Source organism: Triturus cristatus, chromosome 8, assembly GCF_964204655.1.
Source record: "Triturus cristatus chromosome 8, aTriCri1.1, whole genome shotgun sequence".
Taxonomy (NCBI): Eukaryota; Metazoa; Chordata; class Amphibia; order Caudata; family Salamandridae; genus Triturus; species Triturus cristatus.
This window is the reverse complement of record NC_140591.1, coordinates 1,452,808,810-1,452,828,038: the sequence shown is the minus strand read 5'-3', so window position 1 is coordinate 1,452,828,038 and position 19,229 is coordinate 1,452,808,810. Positions and strand designations below refer to the sequence as shown.

Below are 19,229 nucleotides of genomic sequence, written 5' to 3'. Positions count from 1 at the left end.
CAGCCTTAGCACTGATGGAATGGACTCTCAGACATTCCAGAGGTTGCTTCTTGGCCAGTGGATAGCAGATCTTAATACGGAAGTCTATCCACCTCTACAAGGTCTTCTTCTGGACTGCCTACACTTTCTTTGCTCCAGCAAACCACACAAAAAGTTGATCGTCCACTTAATGGTCCTTGGTATGGTCAATGTAAACGTTTTTGAGCAAAGAAGGGCTTTCAAGCAAAGAATGCTGGCAGAGTGATGGTCTCCCCAACGTAGAAGGGAGTCAAGACTTTTGGTAAGAAGGGGGCAGAGTCCTCAGCACCAATCTGTATGGGGAAAACGTTGATGTAGGGAGACTGCACTGAAAGTGCCTGAAGTTCACTTGTGTCCAGCTGATGCTATAGCAATGAGGTCAGAAGACACAGTGAGCAGCTATGCAGCAGCCTGAAGGGCACATGTGAAATGTCAAAACCAAGTTAAGGTTCCACTGACAAATAACAAATTGCGTTGAAGTACAGAGTCAGGATAGGCCCAGTAACAAGTCCAATTTTGGCAGACTGAGCAGGGGAAGGACCCACTAGTGGTAACACAACTGACGGCCCCTAATGTCCTTAGGGCCCAAAATCATGCCAGCACAGGTCTTTAATGTGCTCCGGTGTCAACGGGGTCCTGTGATTAGTTGGGGAATTGTCTCAGTAACCAGGGAAATTGTTGGTGTGTAGCTTTCATCTTGGCGCCCTTGCACCTACTACTTGGAGTCAGAGTGGCAGAATGGGGTCGAGTCCTGCTTTGCTTTGTTTATACTTTTGTTTGGAGTTGGACTTACAAGAAGACTTTGAGCAAGAAGTGGAGTGGTAAAGGCCCCGATAATAGGACCGAGGCCGTGACTTGGAGTGGGACTACCTCTTGTGCTTAGTAATGTCCAGCATTGCCTTCTCGTCTTCAAAGGCCTTTTGATGCCTAAGAGCGCACTTATCACATTACTTGGAAGTTGTGTCCCAAGCCCAATCATCAAAGACACACCTCTTGCAAATCTGTGGCTGCCAACTGCTTCCTGATGTCAGGGCATGAATTGAATCCTGTTGTTTTCGGTGAGGACATTGGTCCCTAACTTACTGTATTAATTCTGGAAGTTGTAAGAAAACCGACAATTTTGGGAGCAGAGCTCCGGATCTTCATCAAAATGCATAGAAAAAAGGAACTGACGTCACTACCCATGGATGGCGCACAAATGTGGTTTCGCTCCATCACTTCTGGGCGGTATGGGACCGGTGCAGAACTGCACAGCGCCACCTACAGGTGCACAGGAGCACTGTTATGAAAAACCTTAAGATCCAGTTTGGCGCTTGGGAAATATCCTAATGTGAGGAATCTGCAGGTAGAAGCATTAATCAGAATCTAACTTCACTATTACGCTGGATTTTTAATAAAAATTAAAAATAAGTGTTGAACATCTCTGTAACTCACTCCAATCCAAAGATAGGGGATTAACACATTAACTGTACTTTAGGTTTTTTCTTCAGAGAATATGCATTAGCCTTAATAGTGATAATAGGTTCTGGAGGCTAATCTCTATAGCAACATACAAACATTAAATTCTTACATGTTCCAATCCTAAATACCGGACACCCTACCCTGTGGGCTACAAGGCTTACATAATGGTGACATACTTAATATTTAAAAGCAGGATTTACCTCCTGTCAGTAGGTCTATTTGACAGGTCTGCCTACAGGTTTAAAAGCTGCAGATGCCAAGCTGCCTATGTACGTCTGAAGTTATGTTTTGCTGTCAGCTTACTGAATCGCCCAGTAGATGCTGCCGTCCACATCTGACATGTAACTTTCAATGCAACTGGAAAATATGGGTTTAGTCAATTTCCCAATTTTAGAGGTCCGAGCACATACAGGGAAGACTATAAAGCAGTGCACAGAGTTCAAAACCACAATGAAGATTCAGCCAAAAAATGAAGATGAACGAAAAGGGTAATTGTCTCACAGTGCTCCACTTTCAGCATCTTCTCCAGCCTCACAAACATGTCACCCAACCTCTCAAAAACAGCATTCCTTTTTAGAGAATTTTTTGTGGCAGCTTCATTTGGATTCATTAAAAGGCTATTTAAAAAACAAAAACACAAAAAAACGAGCATTTAACAGTTGGGCTAACTTAGTTTTCTGTAAGAACTTTTTAAAATAATGGATGTCAAATCTAAGTAGTTTATTTTTGATTGTGAATAATGCTGCCAAATTTACTTGAGTTAAGCCAGAGGAGGAGCTACTGTGATGGCCTTACTCAGGGTTTCAATGTTTTAATGTATTGTCAATTGATGACCCCTGCACATTATGATAACACATTTAAGCTGATTAAGTGGTCTGTGCTTGTTAATCCATGTGCTAGCATCCCTGGTTGCCATCCTTACAGAAAGTACATTATTTGGAACTTAGATAGCATACACTATGCTCACAGTTGTGATGGAAATGTATGCACTGCTTTGTAATTGGAAATGGAGCATAATTCTCCCATAAGTAATGTCTTATTATGCATGGTAGCAGCACATCTGACCCCTAGTTAACTTGATGAGGTTGGGCAGGGATAGCTTTTTAAAGTATTCTAACATTTTCCTCCTGTTTGAAGTTTAACAACTATTTATGTACTTGTACACCACACCGGGACACAGTATTTTTTATGATTTTGGTCACCATACTGCTCTATGAGGAGACGATATTTACATAAATTAGTAACCTATTTTGCGGATGTGTTCTGTGGATTGTCATGAGAATATCTCCGGTCACATACAAAGACTCTCTTGCGGATCCTTTGGATTCTCTCATATTAACCTCCTAATACTTTTTCGATTTAGGTTGCCTGCATGTACCCCATAGTCTGTTTGAATGTAACCATTCTTCCTTATGCAAAAGTTGATTTAATAATATTTGTGTCTTGGTACCACAGAGATGATAGAATGGGATGGTACATCCAAGGGGTCTGTATTTCTAGGATGTCCACCTTGAACAGGAAAGAGACCTTGGCGTACTCTCTCTTCTTACTCCTGTCAAGCGGACACTCATTGAAAAAAAAGTTGGGATTTAATAGAATTTTGAAACTGAGAATGACTTACATTAAAAATAAAAATCTTTCAAGATGACAGGGTATCTCACATTTCGGCAAGGTTTCCTATCACAGACCAAGATTAATGATTGCTTCCGCCCATTTCATGAATAACTATACACTGAAAATACCTCTATCTTTGTCAAAATGAGCACATAGGCTTAATAATACCCTTGTTTCCCGTAACAATGAGAACCAGTTGATGTCAACTTGACCAAAGACAATATTAACTGTCATTAGTTCTCTGAAAATCCCTGGTGAGAGAGGTTTGAGCTCAGAGTTCCATCAGGCCTACACTAACCTTCTTGCTCACCCAGATTATATGGCCAGCAGGGATAGATTAATATTTTTTTTTATCTGAAGTGAGCTGCCACTACTGCAATGCACTTTGAGAAAGCGTGTGATGGAGATTTCAGGATAAAATACATTATTTAGTACTGATTATAGCTCTTAAATGCCACTAACTGAAGGAAAATTCCAATATTTTAAGCAAAATGGTTTTTAGGGTCTATAGAACATATCTAGTCCTATTTCACTGTCCTATTAATAGGATGGAGTTGGGATGAAATCTGATCCAGGGCAAGCATCTTGAACAACTCTTGTTATTTAGACATTTCTGTACGGTGCTCACAACCCCATGAGGCTTGGTCTGTAGCTTAAAAAAACCATGTAAATAAATCCATAAATAAAATCTCTCAAGGTGTACTGCTTTCAAGGATTCTATTGCCACTTTCATCTGGTCTTCTGCATTTCATTATTGGTATGTAACCAAAACAAGGTACTCTCGGAGGAATAGAATGTAATTAACTTCTGCATCACGCATAAGTGCTGTCTATCACAGACAGAAAGATCTACAAATGGATAAGGAATGGCAGCATTGGTACTCTGACAGGGGTGTTGCATTCACTACAGCACTGATTAGCTGCCTACAGATAAATGCCCCTAGTGCTCAAATCTTAATTTCCACTGTGCCAAGCCCTTTGCTCTGGAGGTACATGTGGTTCAAAAGGATACCTTTTTAGGTCGAGCATGGGCAGCGCATGTTATGCGAGGCATGCTGTATTGAAGTACGGATGTGAAGCTCCGCCCACATTTTTCATTGGCTTGTCATTGTCCACTGTAAAATGTGGCTGTTCATTGGTCAAAAGGCTTAGTAGTCCCTCCTTAGTACCGCCTTGTCTCATTTTGTAACTTCCCATAGCAACCCCCCCTGTTCCGTGTTGTTGTTGCTCCGTAGGCTTTAATTACAGCCTCCGAGCACTATTTTCTCAAATAGATTTGTCCTGCCTGCGTCACACTCTCTCCTAATGCTTTTAAAAAAACATATATAGCACTCATTTGCAATGCAATAGGTCTCGCATTTGTGGGAGTTAAGCTATTGGCATTGGAAACGATAATGCCTTTTATTTATCGGTTTTAAAAACAACACATAAATAAAAGGCTTTGTCATTTACAATGCCAATAGCTCAAACTCTCATAAATGTGAGACCAATTGCATTGCAAATGCTTGTTCTTATTGCATTTCAGAAGCTTTGAACTTTATTTTCGGTTATGGACTAGGTAATGCTGTAGGTAAATGAAGTTACTGTTTTCTTACGGGCCACCAAGGCATTTGATTCATTAGAGTTTACTTTTCTATTTATGGTCCTGGAGCAGTTGGGGCTGAGGAGGGATATGCTTGGGTGCTTAAAGCAATCATATGCACACCTAAGGCCCACATTTGCATTAATGGAACACTAGCTGCACTGATCAAAGCCCCTACAGGATGAGGTGGTTGTTTTTCACAAATTCTATTGATGATTGTGATAGAGCCACTTGTGGTCATGCTCCACTATCACCACTAGTTCGCAGGGTATGCCTAGACATGGGTCTCTTGCTCACTTTGCCACTGGATTCAAGCTATCCTGGCTGAGGGGTTTTACTCCGAAACCGGTCCTAGGATGCTTGTTTCTGGTCCAGCGAAGACCTGGCTTGGCAGTTTTGGGCCGGACTGTTCCCATGAGGAACAGGGTCAAGACTGATTTGCATATGGCTGGGTCTGAACTGGGGTGGTGAAGTGAGCTAAAGAACGAGGATGAATTCAACACAAATCTGTGACTGGGGGTGAGTTTCTGAAAGGTTTCAGCGCTCCGTCCATCATCTCCTTGTGTTTGATTTGTTTGCCTTAAGTTGGCAGGGTATGCCCTGACGTGGGTCCTTTGCTCACTTTGCCACTGGATTCAAGCTAGCCTGGCTGATGAGGGATGTTACCCCGAAACCGGTCCAAGGATGCTTGTTTCCGGTCCAGGGAAGACCTGGCTTGGCACTTCGGGCTGGACTGTTCCCATGAGGAACAGGGTCAAGACTGATTTGCGTATGGCTGGGTCTGAACTGGGGTGGCGAAGTGAGCTAAAGAACGATGATGGATTCAACCCAGATCTGTGACTGGGGGTGAGTGTCTGAAAAGTTTCAGCGCTCCGTCAATCATCTCCTTGGTGCCGATTTTGTTAAAAGAGAAGTGCAATTAATTATCTCCATTTCTCTTTCGACAGTTTAACATATGAAGTGTATTGTTATTTATGAACCTATTTTAAAGGTTCCAGTTAAGTCCTCGGTAGGGAGTTGGTGTTCTGTCGATATTTCAGAAGGGCTTGCCTAGCAACCATTACAAAATGTTGAAAATGTGTCCAGTCGGATTTGTGGAGTAAAAAGCAAAGCATGTCAGAGTTGTTTACATTTTTGGCCTGTGAACTCTGCTGGCAATAAATCATTCTTAAAGCTGCTGCTAGAAAAGCCTGGTTCAGGAAGAAAACAGAAACAATTTTCTGTTTAGAGAATTGTTTGACAAATCAGTTATGCTGAAGTTAATTTATTTGAAAAGGCAAAGCAGCAGGCTAAAAGGAGAGCTTAACCTTCGTAATGTTAAATTAAAAAGTGTTGAAGACTATGGATCCTGCTAGATGGAATTGATACCAACCTGGAATGTACAGAAAATGAATGGCCAGTTAAGCTTTTCCCTTCTCCTTTTGTTAAACTAACCTTAGGCCCTATTGAAATGTCCATTACGTGAACGTAACCACGCATAATTTCGGTACTTTTTACATTACACCTGTTAAGCAACATCTTTGAAATGGATGTATTATCTCATGTCGCCTAATTAAGCATCATACGCAGCAAATATGTAGCAGAGAACAATGTGAACGACCAGAAATCTAGTGGCTTCTGATTGCAGGGAGGTGCAGCTGAGCGCTCCCATTTTCCGAATCAACTTGTCCTATATTTCTACAAGCAGCAAAGTTATGTTTCATCACAGTGTCTGGTTCAGACAGCGTTCTAGTTCTTCACAGTAGTTTATTGATGCTGCGAGCAAGACAAGAAGAAGAGACCCAGCGGGAGTGCGGCCTGAACATGTTATGTCCAACAGGTTTGAACAAAATTCCACTTGTCACTTGTGTTCAAACGACACTCATCTCTGAATGAACATGAAACAAAGTAAAGTTGATATGAACGTATTAAGGTATACGCTATAAAATAAACACTGTTCACACGGAAGCTGGACATTAGGAGGGCGCACCGACCACGGCCCGCCGCCTCAGAGGCAACCACATTAAGGCCAGTCAATACTTCTAACAGGAAACGTCAGAGCTTCTCAGGTCTCGTAATGAAGAGACTGGAGCCTGATGCAGTGGCTGCCCTCAAAGGTTAGGGGGGCTATTTGTCTGCATGCCTGTTTGGGGGCCCATCTCTGATACCAACTATGGGTGGAGTTACAAAGCACGCTCTAGTGAGGGCAGATCAATGTCGTTCCTGGGCGGAGTTTCAAAGCAAGCTATATCCGCTCCTTGAACTGCTGTCATAAAAAAATTAATGTGAGAAAGCAAGCGAGCACCACGAGGCATTTGACAGCAGATGCTCAGGTAATGGAAGGTTGGAAAATAAATAACTTCCACATTTACTGCTTCTGAAGCGAAAGCTGTGACTAAAAGCGTTGTAGTGCTTGTGGCTCCATGGGTCTGCAACTCATAGAAGCAGCGAGGGGCCGGACGTGGCAGGAAGTAAATAATAACCTAGGCTGCGATGCCCAGAGGGAGGAGGAGCCATCGCGTGCTCTGCAGGAGGAAGCGTGGGATGGCCACCCAAAACCATCACTTAGAGAAATTGCCTGGGCTCATCCAAGCACCCAAAGGAGGGACAATTGAGAGCAATGGGCCTATGGAAAGCCAGCATTTCTGAATGGCTCAAGGAGGAACCATTGGCAATCGTTGGGATTGCCAAAAGAGCACAGTAGAGATACAACAGGTCTTGCAGACAGTGCAAGCACTGCCGAGGCTCTACCTAAAAATGACCAAATAATGAAGCAATACTATTACAAAATGTGCTGCATTATGCAGGCATAATTGGCATATTCTGGCCGCATAATATACTCAACCCTGCGACATAATTTGTCCCTCTCCTGCCATCTAATTCCAGTGGCTCTGGCTATAATAAAGCACCAAACGTCAGCAGACCAAATAGGCAATTGTCTCTGCACAAGATGTAAAACATTGTTCCACAAAGCTGCTCTTATTGCTGCCATGTTGACAAATGGGTATTCTATGATAAAATACACAAATGACAAAGATATAACTAGTTTCCTTCAGTGAAATTATCACAATACTGGTCAGTGAAGTAAAATGAAGTTGCTAACTCCAGCTTCACCCTGGAGGAAAATACCTCCAACAATAACACTAGAAAACTGCAGGTAAGTGGGATCAAAATTAGCTGCATAACAACTCAATTGAGGTAAAAACCAAGAGCAGTGGTAACCATGGAAAGATCTCCAGATTTTTGGAGGTGGGGGAAATGTAATTACCTCTAATATTTTTGGAGTAATGGGCAGGTTAAAGACACTTTTCAAAGGCACAAAATAGCATGCAAATACCGATTCTGGAGGAAATACTTCAGTCTCCAAAAATGGATTTTACTTCACATTAACACACACATCAAAATCAGCACAATTTGTGTCCACTATCACCACTCAGCATGGGGACTTTTCTCCATTCGCATGAAATGCTACTGCTAATATATGCAGACAATATATTATTATTTGTCAAAGATCTCCCTTACCTAACCTTGCCAACAATATACGTGGGTACATCAATTTAATGGTTCACTCAGGGAGGGAAAAACAAGCAAAACACAATGGTGCTCATTATCAATCAAATACTGTGCCATTTATGTGCATAGATAAGTGCAACATGCTATTAAAGACAATTATGGTGCTATGTAAACCAAAATAGCAGACCATGCACACCACTGGATTCGTCAAAATAGCTTTAATGAAATTGAGAGTACTGCCAACACTTTAACTATTTCCTAACATCCCCTACCCACTGATCCAACATTCTTCACTAACCTGAAATACCTCATGATTAATCACACAATGAGGCAGATTAACACCACCACAATCTAGGTGGCTTCACAGTGCCCGCTTTGAAAAGCCCTACCTCTCAACACAAGCCCATTATTCTCTTTACAGGTCCACCCACTGCCATTTCTGCCTCATTTAGTAGTAGAAAGAGATCTTGCATAAAAGAGACACCCTCAACACAATAATGGAACATCTTGGCAAAAGAAACCTTGGTAGTTATGACCCAGTGGGCTACACCGGCTGGGTGTGGCACAAACTAAATAAAGTGAGAGGTATTGGTATCCTATACTCTCCTGCTTTGATGGTTCAGGAGAATCCTTCTATTTTCCCATCCATGGAAAAAAAGCCAAAAAGCCAGTTGGTAAATTTAGATCATAACACATTAGGAGGCTTAGTCTCTGAAGGTAAATTTTTACAATCGCAAATAACAGCTCTCACTTCCCAAATTAACAACGAGATACCTTCCACTACAACTGTCTAGGCACCTACTGCCAAACCAAATTTTTAGCACACCCTCAATAACCTCCCCTTGTCCTTACCTTTATTCATGTTATAACTGTTCCTACCAGACAACACAAAGTTTCCAGACTACAAAATAAGGATGACTATGACGTGACATCAAGCACATGAGTAAGTGGAAAACGTACTTAGATGTGCAGGTTACTAATAGACAATGGGTGTGCTGCAGTGCACACAATGTAGAAATATCTTTTAACAACAGGCATTTACTACAAATTTCTGCACAGGATCTACTACACTTCAAAAGGCTTGGTAGGAAGAGAATTGGGGGAAGATTTGAGGTGCTGTCGCTCCTATACAAAGGAGGCGGGATTCCTTCACTTACCCGTGGACATGCCGAGCAGTAGCAAAGTACTCGTCTGAGCTGTGTGAGTCTCTGTTCCTTATGACAGGACTGCTGGCACACCAGACTCCACTGGTTGCACTGCTGCGGTATATAAAAGCAGTTCTCTGGAAATGCTGAGCACTTGCTTACTGAAAGCAAAATGGTGCCTGGCCATGGATGGGTGGCTTGGCTTCCATCCAAAACAGAGATTGGATTAAAGCAACTAATCTGTAGAAGAGCTAGAAAAGATGATTATGTAAGTACTCTGCCACACGACCTACAAAGATATTTGGGGAGCCTTGCACTTCAACTTGCTTAGCTGCGATCTTTGTAAAGAACACTGTATGGACACCACACAACATGAGTCACCGAAAGTAGCACTCACTGCAAATTATAAACTAGCTCCTAGCACCAACAGTACTTTACCGTCTGTGACATAACCTCTGAGACACTGTCTGGACAGAGAGCAACTCTGCATTTTGAAACCTGCAAATTTGTCAGCTATTGATGGTTTGTGTGCTACATGTTAGTCATGAGTCAGGAACAGAAAATGCCTTAAAGGATTGAGACTGTCCAGGGAGTAAGCGGCTGAGAAATCAAATAACTTCTCTTTGTAAAAGTGCTCTGGATCCCAAATATTGTCAAATAATGAGAGTGAGTTCAAATTGTAATGACTATAAATGGAAATCTCATTTAAAAATTAGGATTTTAAGATACACATGCTCCCTATATTAAGAGATGGTCAGAATGCTTCAGAGAAGAAAAATAAAACAACAAACCAATGTGTACATCACACCCCAAACTTCACACAACCAGTGCTCTACAGAAAAATGATAGAAATTAATAACACAATTACACAGTTTCTCATTTCGCAAAACTTTTTAGAAATTCGAGATTTCTTTTAAACATACAAATAATTCATACCTGCACCTTCACCGTGTTCTGAGGATCTTGAACATGTTCCAGAGTAGCATCGACATCTAGTGCTACCACCAAACCGGAAGTAAACCTTAAAGGACAATCGGATTCACCAGTAGGTTCAATAATTGTTGCAGTTGCTCTCTGGATCTGAAAAAACAGAGAGGTTATACAGATATTACAAAGTTGTACCCATCAGGTTCTTACAGCTGATGCGATCCCATACTGAGAATATGCCAGAACAGCAAGAAAAACTTGGTAATCATTTCTGTTCCACATGTTATGAAGTTATGCTAAACACACAAAACACTGCCATTACATATGTCACCTGCTGTAGTGTCAAGCTGTTCTCTTGATCACTCCTATGTTTGATTTTGTACCCTTGCCAAATTGGTGTTTTGCGCATGTCAGGTGGTGCGAGTTATGTTGTGTGCGTTACTAACCATAACAGGTAAATTTCACAGATTTGACAAATTTAAGCAATCGCTTTTCTATTTAACTGTCTTTGTTTTACTAAAAGTCAATTGTTCTATGATTTGCTTAATGTTCAACCCCTCTGTACATGGCCAAAAGCTAGGCTTGGTTGTCACCCCAATCGTGGGTGCCGAATTTATGCGGCCAACAGCCTTTAGCTGTCCACTGAGAGGAACTGGTGCAGGGTCAGGACCGATTCCCTACCCTCTGTACATGGCCTATAACCAGGCTCTGTGGCCACCCAATGGTGTGCGATGGTTGGTTGCAGGGCTTGCCTGGCCTTACACCAGGCATAATGTGCTTGCTCACAATAGAGATTAATGAAACAGCACGAATGTTATTGGAGACTGAAACTCTAATTGCCCTCCCATTTACCACTGACCACCCCACTTCCGAAAGATCGGCTCAAAAATTGAAATAAGATAATCCTGATAAACATCTTCCAAATTTCATGTGATTAATCTTACAGTGCCAAATTTATTAGCAGATAAACACTTCTTTCACACCCTCCACCCCTTGAATGCTCTGCCGCCCTTGATGAGTCTATGTTGATTAAGTTATAAGTAAATTAACAAATGTCTTTTCGACTGACAATATACAAAAATGTTAACCCTTTAAATCTCACAGCAGCGTTTTAAACATAAACATCTCAAAACTACTAACCTGATTTACATCAAATCAAAAATAGGCATGCTTTCTGGGTGAAGTTCTAATTTCATGGCAAATTTTGTACAAATCAGTTCAGCAATTTTTTCGGAATCTTTCAGCAAAATTTCCTTTAGTTAGTAAAATAGGAAATTATACACTTTTCTAACCCCTAGCCTTAACTTTTTTCCTGTGGATTAATATTCATAAAATGTGGTGTGCCATAACTTAGCTGACTGAGTTAGTTGATTGCTAAATTTCATGCAAATCCGCCCACAGAATTAAAAATTATAATCAAATTGAAAAATGGCTTTTTAATGGAAAGAGAGGCTAAACCATAGGTACATAGTGCTTATGGTTCAAAAGATGCACCGCTCCCTTAGAGATGGATTGTGGATTGTCCCAGGGCTCCTGCATGTTCAGCTTATAGAACCAGGACTTAACATAACTGAACCATAATAGGCTGCAGTGCATTACTAGACCACATTCTCAATCTGTAGATTAAAGGTCTGCAACATGAATATATATATATATATATATATATATATATATATATATATATATATATATATATATAATGCCTTCTAAGCAACTGTTCACAGCATGTAGTGCTGTACAGTAACATGCTTAGTATACTCCTGATGTTGCATGGGATGTTCAGGATGAGTCTGGCGGAGGCGTTCTGGATGTTCTGCAGTTTCTTTAGGATTTTCTGGGTGGTGCCGGTGTAGAGTGCGTTGCCGTAGTCAAATCTGCTACTGACGAGCGCATGGGTGACAGTTCCCCTGGACTCGGTGGGGATCCACTTTAAAATTGTCCGAAGCAGGCGGATGAGACGGCGTTGATTTGGAGGTTCATTGAGAGCGAGGAGTCCAGGATGATGCCGAGGTTTAGTGCATGGTCCGTGGGTATGGTGGGGTGGGGGGGGGGTCCAATCGCTGTGGGACACCAGGAGTCATCCCAGGCAGAGCCAGTGGACCCCAGGATGAGGACTTTGGTCTTGTCTGACTTGAGCTTGAGGCAGCTGTCCTTCATCCAGGTGATGACTGCCTTCAAACCCGTTGTGGAAGTTGCTCTTGGCGGCTGTTAGTTTGGTGAGGGGGAGAATCAGCTGTGTGTCGTCAGCGTACGAGACAATATTGAGTCTGTGGCTTCAAACTATGGCTTTAAGCGGGCCATGTATGTTATGCTATGACAATTTATTAAGCGCACTACTACCCGAAGGTGTCTAGGCGCTCACGGTCTCCATAACTAAGTAAAAGAACTAATTACTAAAAAGCCATGTTTTAAGCGATTTCCTGAACACTAACAAGGAGGAGGACTTCCTGAGGGGGAGCGGGAGAGCATTCCACTCCTTGATGGTGTTGTAACTGAAACTCCTTCCCCCCCAACAAATCCTTTTAATTCTGGGGGTGAGCATCAGGAAAGCATTTGCTGAGCGAAGCGCTCTATTAGGAGAGTACCACTGAAACAGATCCATCAAAAAACGTGGTCCTTCTCCCTGCAGGGCTTTAAAGGCCGTGCAAAGCGCTTTGAATTTGATCCTCTGGCCAACTGGAAGCCAATGTAGTTTCTCAATGCCTGTACTAATAGACTGAAATTTAGGGATATCAAGGACCAGCCTGGCTGCCGTTCTGTACTGCCTGCAGCCTTCTAAGTAAATTGGATTGGATATTAATGTATAATCCATTACAGTAATCCAATTTAGACAGCACCAGGGAAGTCATCACAATTTTTTTGGTGTTCGTCAGAATGAAAGGCAGAATTTTCCGAACCATTTTCATAGTAAGGAATGCGGACGAAACCACCTTAGAAACCTGGGACTTCATATTCAGTTTGTCATCAACGATAATCCCTAGGTTCTTAGCCACCGGTATGGGAGTTATGCCCAGCTTATGTGGCCACCAGGCAGGTGACCACTGAGGGGAGAGATTCCCAAAAAGCACCACCTCCGTTTTGCTCGAGTTCAGCTTGAGGCAGTGCCTACCCATCCAGTCATTTAGTGAGACCATACAGTCATGGAGTTTAGTGGAATAGTTAATATCTTTATCCACTGCTGAGATGACCAACTGGGTATCGTCGGCGTAAGAGGTTGGACATAAGTTATAACTTCTAATCAAAGAGGCTAATTCTGAGACATAAATATTAAAAAGCGTGGGGCTCAACGAGGATCCCTGTGGCACCCCACATGGCAAAATAAAAGGAGCTGATTTAAAATTACCCAGATGCAGAGTTTGTGTTCGATCCGAAAGAAATGATTTTAAAAGGGAAAGGGCCCTTCCACCTATCCCAATAGCTTTTAAACGGTTAATCAGAGTCGTATGGTCCACGGTATCGAATGCCGCGGACAGGTCCAGAAGAACAAGGGCTGCCGACCCCCCAGCATCCAGAGATTTTCGAATCTCTTCGGTAGTTTTTATTAGGGCCGTCTCAGTGTTATGTCCAGCTCTAAAGCCAAACTGACTTTGATCCAGAATTTTGTTTTCCATGATAAAGGTGGAAAGTTCAGTGTTAAGCCGTTTTTTGAAGATTTTAGCCGGAACGGGAAGTCTAGTAATAGGACGGTAGTTGGCAGGATCAGCTGTATCTAGATTCGTTTTTTTTTTAAAAGAGGGAGAACACAAGTCTGTTTCCAAATTAAAGGAAAGAGTCCTTGTAATAGCATCTGGTTAAACACTTTGGTAAGTATAGGGCAAATAATGGAACTGATGCTTCTGAGAATTCTGGGGGGGCAAGGGTCCTCCGGGGATCCTGATTTAGTCGAAAAAAGAAGAGAAGATAGTTGGTCAGGGGAGGTCGGGGAGAAGTCTACAAAAGTCACTTTATGCGCGGGTGTAAGTGACACGCCCTGAGTAGCATCACTATATGAGAATTGTTAATACATTTGCTCTACCTTAGATTTAAAAAAGCTAGCAATATCGTTACAAAAGTCTTGGTTAGAGTTGGCAGAAACGTCATTGGGTGCAGAAATAAGGTACTTAATCGTCTTAAAGAGTTCCTTACTAGACGTACCAGCCCCTTCAATTTGGGTGGTATAAAACAGACTTTTTTCTGCAATTAAATGTTTCTTATAGTCAGCTAAAGTGGCTTTATAAATTTCCTTCTCAACTTTATCATAGCTTTTTCTCCATCTTCTTTCCATTCGCCTACAAGCTTGTTTTTCTAGTCGTAATGCCTCTGAGAACCAAGGGGCCGATGGACTTTTCCTGTTTTTATTAACAACTAGTGTCGGGGCTTTCCTTGCAAAGTTAGATTCTAGCCATGCCGTATAGTTTATAGCTGAGGTTTCTGCTTCCCGGATCACAGCAAGTTGACTTTGTATTAGCTTGGCCACCAAGAGCTATGGTCAATTTTATGCCATGCTCTACCAAGAGTCTTACTGCTGGCCGAGTTGACGGCTAAGGATCGAGTCAGGTTAAAACTGACTAAAGCAGCATGGTGGTCAGTCCAAGTCAGAGGGAGTAAAGACGTCATAGAGATGGCTGTGTTGTTGGTAAAAAGTCCATCTAAAGTGTGGCCTGCAATATGCGTAGGTTGATGTATAATCTGCTGAAGCCCTAATCCTATAGTGGTATCAAGGAGTTCGCGTGTATCTCTCTCTTCTGGAAGATCCAGATGAAAGTTTATGTCCCCTAGGAGAGTAAAAAATTCCGAATGGAGCCCTAGCTCTAATAGTGAGTGAATAGTAGTAAGGAAGCTATTTCTAGGGCCAGGAGGACGGTAGACTAGTATACCATTGAAAGGTATTTGGTCATCAAAAAAGATTTTAAAATGTAGTGCCTCACAGTCTGGAGTAGGTATGAAGGCGCAGAGGATGTTAAATATATCCTTATAGATAATTGCAAGCCCTCCCCCTTTTTTAAGTTGTCTATCCTGTCTAACAACTTTGTACCCCTGGGGGGTTGCAATATTGAAATCCGAATCAGAGGATGGATCACCCCATGTTTCCGTAACGAACAGGATGTCAAGTTTATTGTCAATGATAAAATCTGTAATTTCATACTTATGTTTAATCAGTGACCTAGCATTAATGAGGGCTAGCTGGAAGCCAATGGATTTCGGGGCTAGACTGTTCCGTATATTTATAGAGTTAGATAAGGTCCGGGTGGTCCTCATAATTTTAGTTAAACATTCAGGTCACTGGAAATCCTTTATACTAGGGGGCATTTCACAGGGGAACAGCACACATGCCCTACTCCTGTGCTGGCGAAGGGCACGAAGATTATCCCCTGAGTATTTTATCGTGTCCCTGTCTACTAACAACGGGCCTGGGGTAGTGGCCCTAAGCCCGGGCGAGGCGTGGACGGGCGCAGACGGGCTTGCCTTAGGCGCGCCAGCGGCGCGCCCGCTGCGCGCGTCTGCTGCGCTTCCTCTCCAGCCTGCCCTTAAGTAGGAGCAGCTGGAGACTAGAGCGACAACCTGGGCGTCAACCTGGGCGGAAGTGAGGGCCTGAACAAAATGTAATCTTACTGGTCTTCCCTCCGCAGCAATCGGTACAAACCGTGGCGGAACGGGGAAGCCAGACAGCGAGGTGAGAGCACACTAAACAAAATACAATTAGAATGTAAAATGCGATTTAAATAGTTTAAAAACACCGAAGTGGCTAAAAACAATATACAATCCAATATACCATTTTGAAAAGGGGTGGCGATGTAAAAGAACCTTTACGAAGATAGCAGCATACAGAAACAATGCTCCGATATACAGCAGCAGTAGGAGACCGCATGTATATGTGGAAGAGGCTGGGGCTCGGGGAGGAGCCCTGAGGCACTCCGCAGCTGATCTCTGTGGGTTCCAAGTAGAATGGTAGAAGTCGGACTCTCTCTGTTGGATAAATGAGGAAGGAGCAGGTCCATTCTAGGGCTTTGTCACGGATGCTAGTGTCGTGGAGTCTTGCGCAGAGATGGTGTTAAAGACGGCCAAGAGGTCCAGGAAGATGAGGGCTGCCATTTCGCCTCGGTCAAGGAGGGTTCAAATGTCCTCTGTGGTGGTGTAGAGTGCGGTCTTGGTGCTGCAGTTGCTTCTGAAGCCCGATTGGGAGAGGTCCAGGATGTGGTTTGTTTCGATGAATTCGGAGAGCTGGGCGTTGATGGCCTTCTCAATGACTTTGGCTGGGAAGGGAAGCAGAGAGATGGGTAGTTCTTGAGGTCCGTCGGGTCGGCAGAGGGTTTCTTCAGCAGGGGATTGATATCTGCATGTTTCCAGTCTTCAGGAAAGGTGGCGGACTTGATGGAGCATTTGATGGTGCCGCAGAGTTCAGGGCAATGGAGGTGTCGGCTCTATTGAAGATGTAGTGAGGGTAGTGATCCGAGGGGGTTCTGAGGGGATACTCTTCATGATCCTGAGGGGGTCGTCAGAGTTGAGGGTGAGCCTGTTGGGAAGAGTGTGCAGGGGTCTGGAGCCATTGGGTGCGGTGGTTGCAGGTGGGTCGTAGCTGTTGTAGATCTCCTTGATCTACAGGTGGAAGAAGGTGAAGAGGTTGTCGCAGAGGTCTTGGGAGTGGGGAATGTCTGCTGTCTCCGTGCTAGGTTTAGCAAATTCTTTGACCACGGTGAAGTTATTTGCCGTTGTCTGTGTTGGTGCGTTCCTGTATGGCTGTTTACTTTGTTGTTCTGATGAGGCGGTGGTATGCGGTGACGGCGCTTTTGAAGGCTGCATGGTCTGTCGAGATCTTGCTGCTCCTCCATCTTTTCTAAAGCCATCTGCAGGTGCACCTGGACTCTTGGAGGGTGGTAGAGAACCAGCTAGCTTTCTTGGAGGGCTGCTTGCCTGAGGTTTCCCCAAGGGAGCCAGTGTGTTGGTGCAGTTGGAGATCCATAGATGGAGGTTGCGTGCCGAGGCGTTGGCGTCCGTGGATGTCTGTTTCGGGGTTCTGCTGAGGGAGGTTCTGCTAAGGAAGGTGGCGAGCTGGTCTTTGGTAACCTTGTTCCAGCTCTACGAGGATAGCAGTCGGAGTGGTGGTGTACGGATGGGTTTAGTGAAGGAGAAGTGGATGCAGTTGTGGTCGGTCCAATGTAGCTCTGAGGTGTGGCTGACGGAGATGTTGTTGCTTGCAGAGAAGATGGGGTTGAGCGTGTGTCCTGCTGAGTGGGTCGGAGAGGTGACCAGTTGTTTAAGTCCGATGGTGGCGAGGTTCTCCAGTAGGGATGAGGTGTTGTGGTTGTCCAGGTGGAAATTGAGGTCGCCGAGGAGGATGCAGTCCGTTGAGTACAACATATATAAACAAATTATATAAATTATCCAAATTATTCAAATATAGAAACAACAGTTGGCTACACTAAAAGCTTGCACATCAAGATCAAAGGTATTGGGTAGTGAGTGAGTTCCAAGTATCACAAGCGAGGAAAAAAAAAGGAAGTCCTTACGGTGGTGCTCACATGGTGACAGCACCCAGCCACCTAGGGTGCGAATTACCACGTCAGAGTCTTAAGAGTGTGTGCTTCAGTGCTTCACATAAGAATGGAGACCAATGGAGTGACTAGAGTGAAGGTGAGAAATGTTTGCCTGAGCTTCCCAATGACCAATGGAAGCAGCGGGAGAAGTAGAAAAGTGTAAGCAATACCCATACACATTGATCCATAGGGTATTCCCAACAGATTGTGGGTATCTTGTGAAAAGGTTTGGGCATTCTGCATTTTCTGCTGTTGCGAATAGATTTATATGCAGAACGCCCCACTTCCTTAAGTATGTCTGAAGGATGTTTGGGCTGAGTTCGCGCATGTGGTGGTGTTGGTGTGACCTTCAAAGTTGTTAGATAATCCTGGGAGATATTGTGCATCTTGTGGTGCACAGTGCCAAATGATCTACACTTCCTATGATAGAAGCAGTGAATGTGTGCCAACCTTCTCTATGTAGTACATGGTGGTCACATTATCTGTTCCGACTAGAACCTCTTTTCCCTGAATGATTTGAGGAAAAGCTTTGAGAGAGAGAGAGAGAGTTTTATAGCTAGAAGCTCCAGAAAATTGATATGGTGATTCTGATATTGTGTGAGCCATTGCCCCAGTATTTTGTGGTGGTCTAATTCAGCACCCCAGCTCTCGAGAGAGGTGTCCAAAGTAATGGTCACATGGGTGACCGGGTCTGCTAAAGGCCTGCCTTGCACCATATTGGTGTGTGTCAACCATTTTAGAGAGTGGTGCGGTTTGGCCTATACAATCAAATTACTTACCTTCGATAACAATTTATCTGTAAGAGACACATATTAGTTATGGATTCCTTACCTTAGAATTACCCCCAGGCATCAGACTGGATCTGGAGAATTTTTCTTCAGCAATACCCCTGTGTGTCGGTCGACTCCCCGTTAGTCGTTGGTGTCGTGATCGCCGGAATGACGTTGCAGTATCTAATTAGACGCCGACCCTGCGCGCTGACGTTAGTTCTTTACACAACATTCCACGCCAGAAGCGCAGAGCCATACAAGACACTGACAACTGATGCATAAAACTAGGGCCCAGAAAGGGAGTCCATAACTCTAGAAGTCAGTTCGCAGAATGGGGAGGATGGGTGGGGCAGTAAGGAATCCATAACTAATTTATGTTTCTTTCTGATATATCGTTACCGAAGGTAAGTAACTTGTTCATCTGAAAGAGACTATTAGTTTTGGATTCCTTACCTCAGGATAGATACCCCAGCAATACCAACCCTGAAGGTGGATCTGCGAACCAAGTTCCCACCAAGAAGTCCTGAAGAACGGAGCGGCCAAAGGAGCCGTCTCTACGGACTTGGCTGTCCAGGCAGTAATGTTTAGTAAACGTGTGCAGTGAAGCCTACGTGGCTGCCTGTCAGATGTCATGAAGGGGGACTCCACATCCCAAGGCAGTAGTGGCTGCAGTCACCCTGGTGGAATGGGTGTGCAACCCTACTGGA

The 19,229-nt window shown here is 43.5% G+C and overlaps 1 protein-coding gene across 1 annotated transcript in view; it reads right to left on the bottom strand.

Moving 5' to 3' along the window:
- The window catches only part of INTS4 (integrator complex subunit 4), a 347,032-nt gene that overhangs the window by 27,682 nt on the left and 300,121 nt on the right, over positions 1-19,229 (bottom strand). The window contains exon 21 of the mRNA XM_085623249.1: positions 10,248-10,391. Coding sequence (XP_085479375.1) covers positions 10,248-10,391 — 144 coding nt within the window. The remainder of the gene's footprint in view (positions 1-10,247; positions 10,392-19,229) is intronic.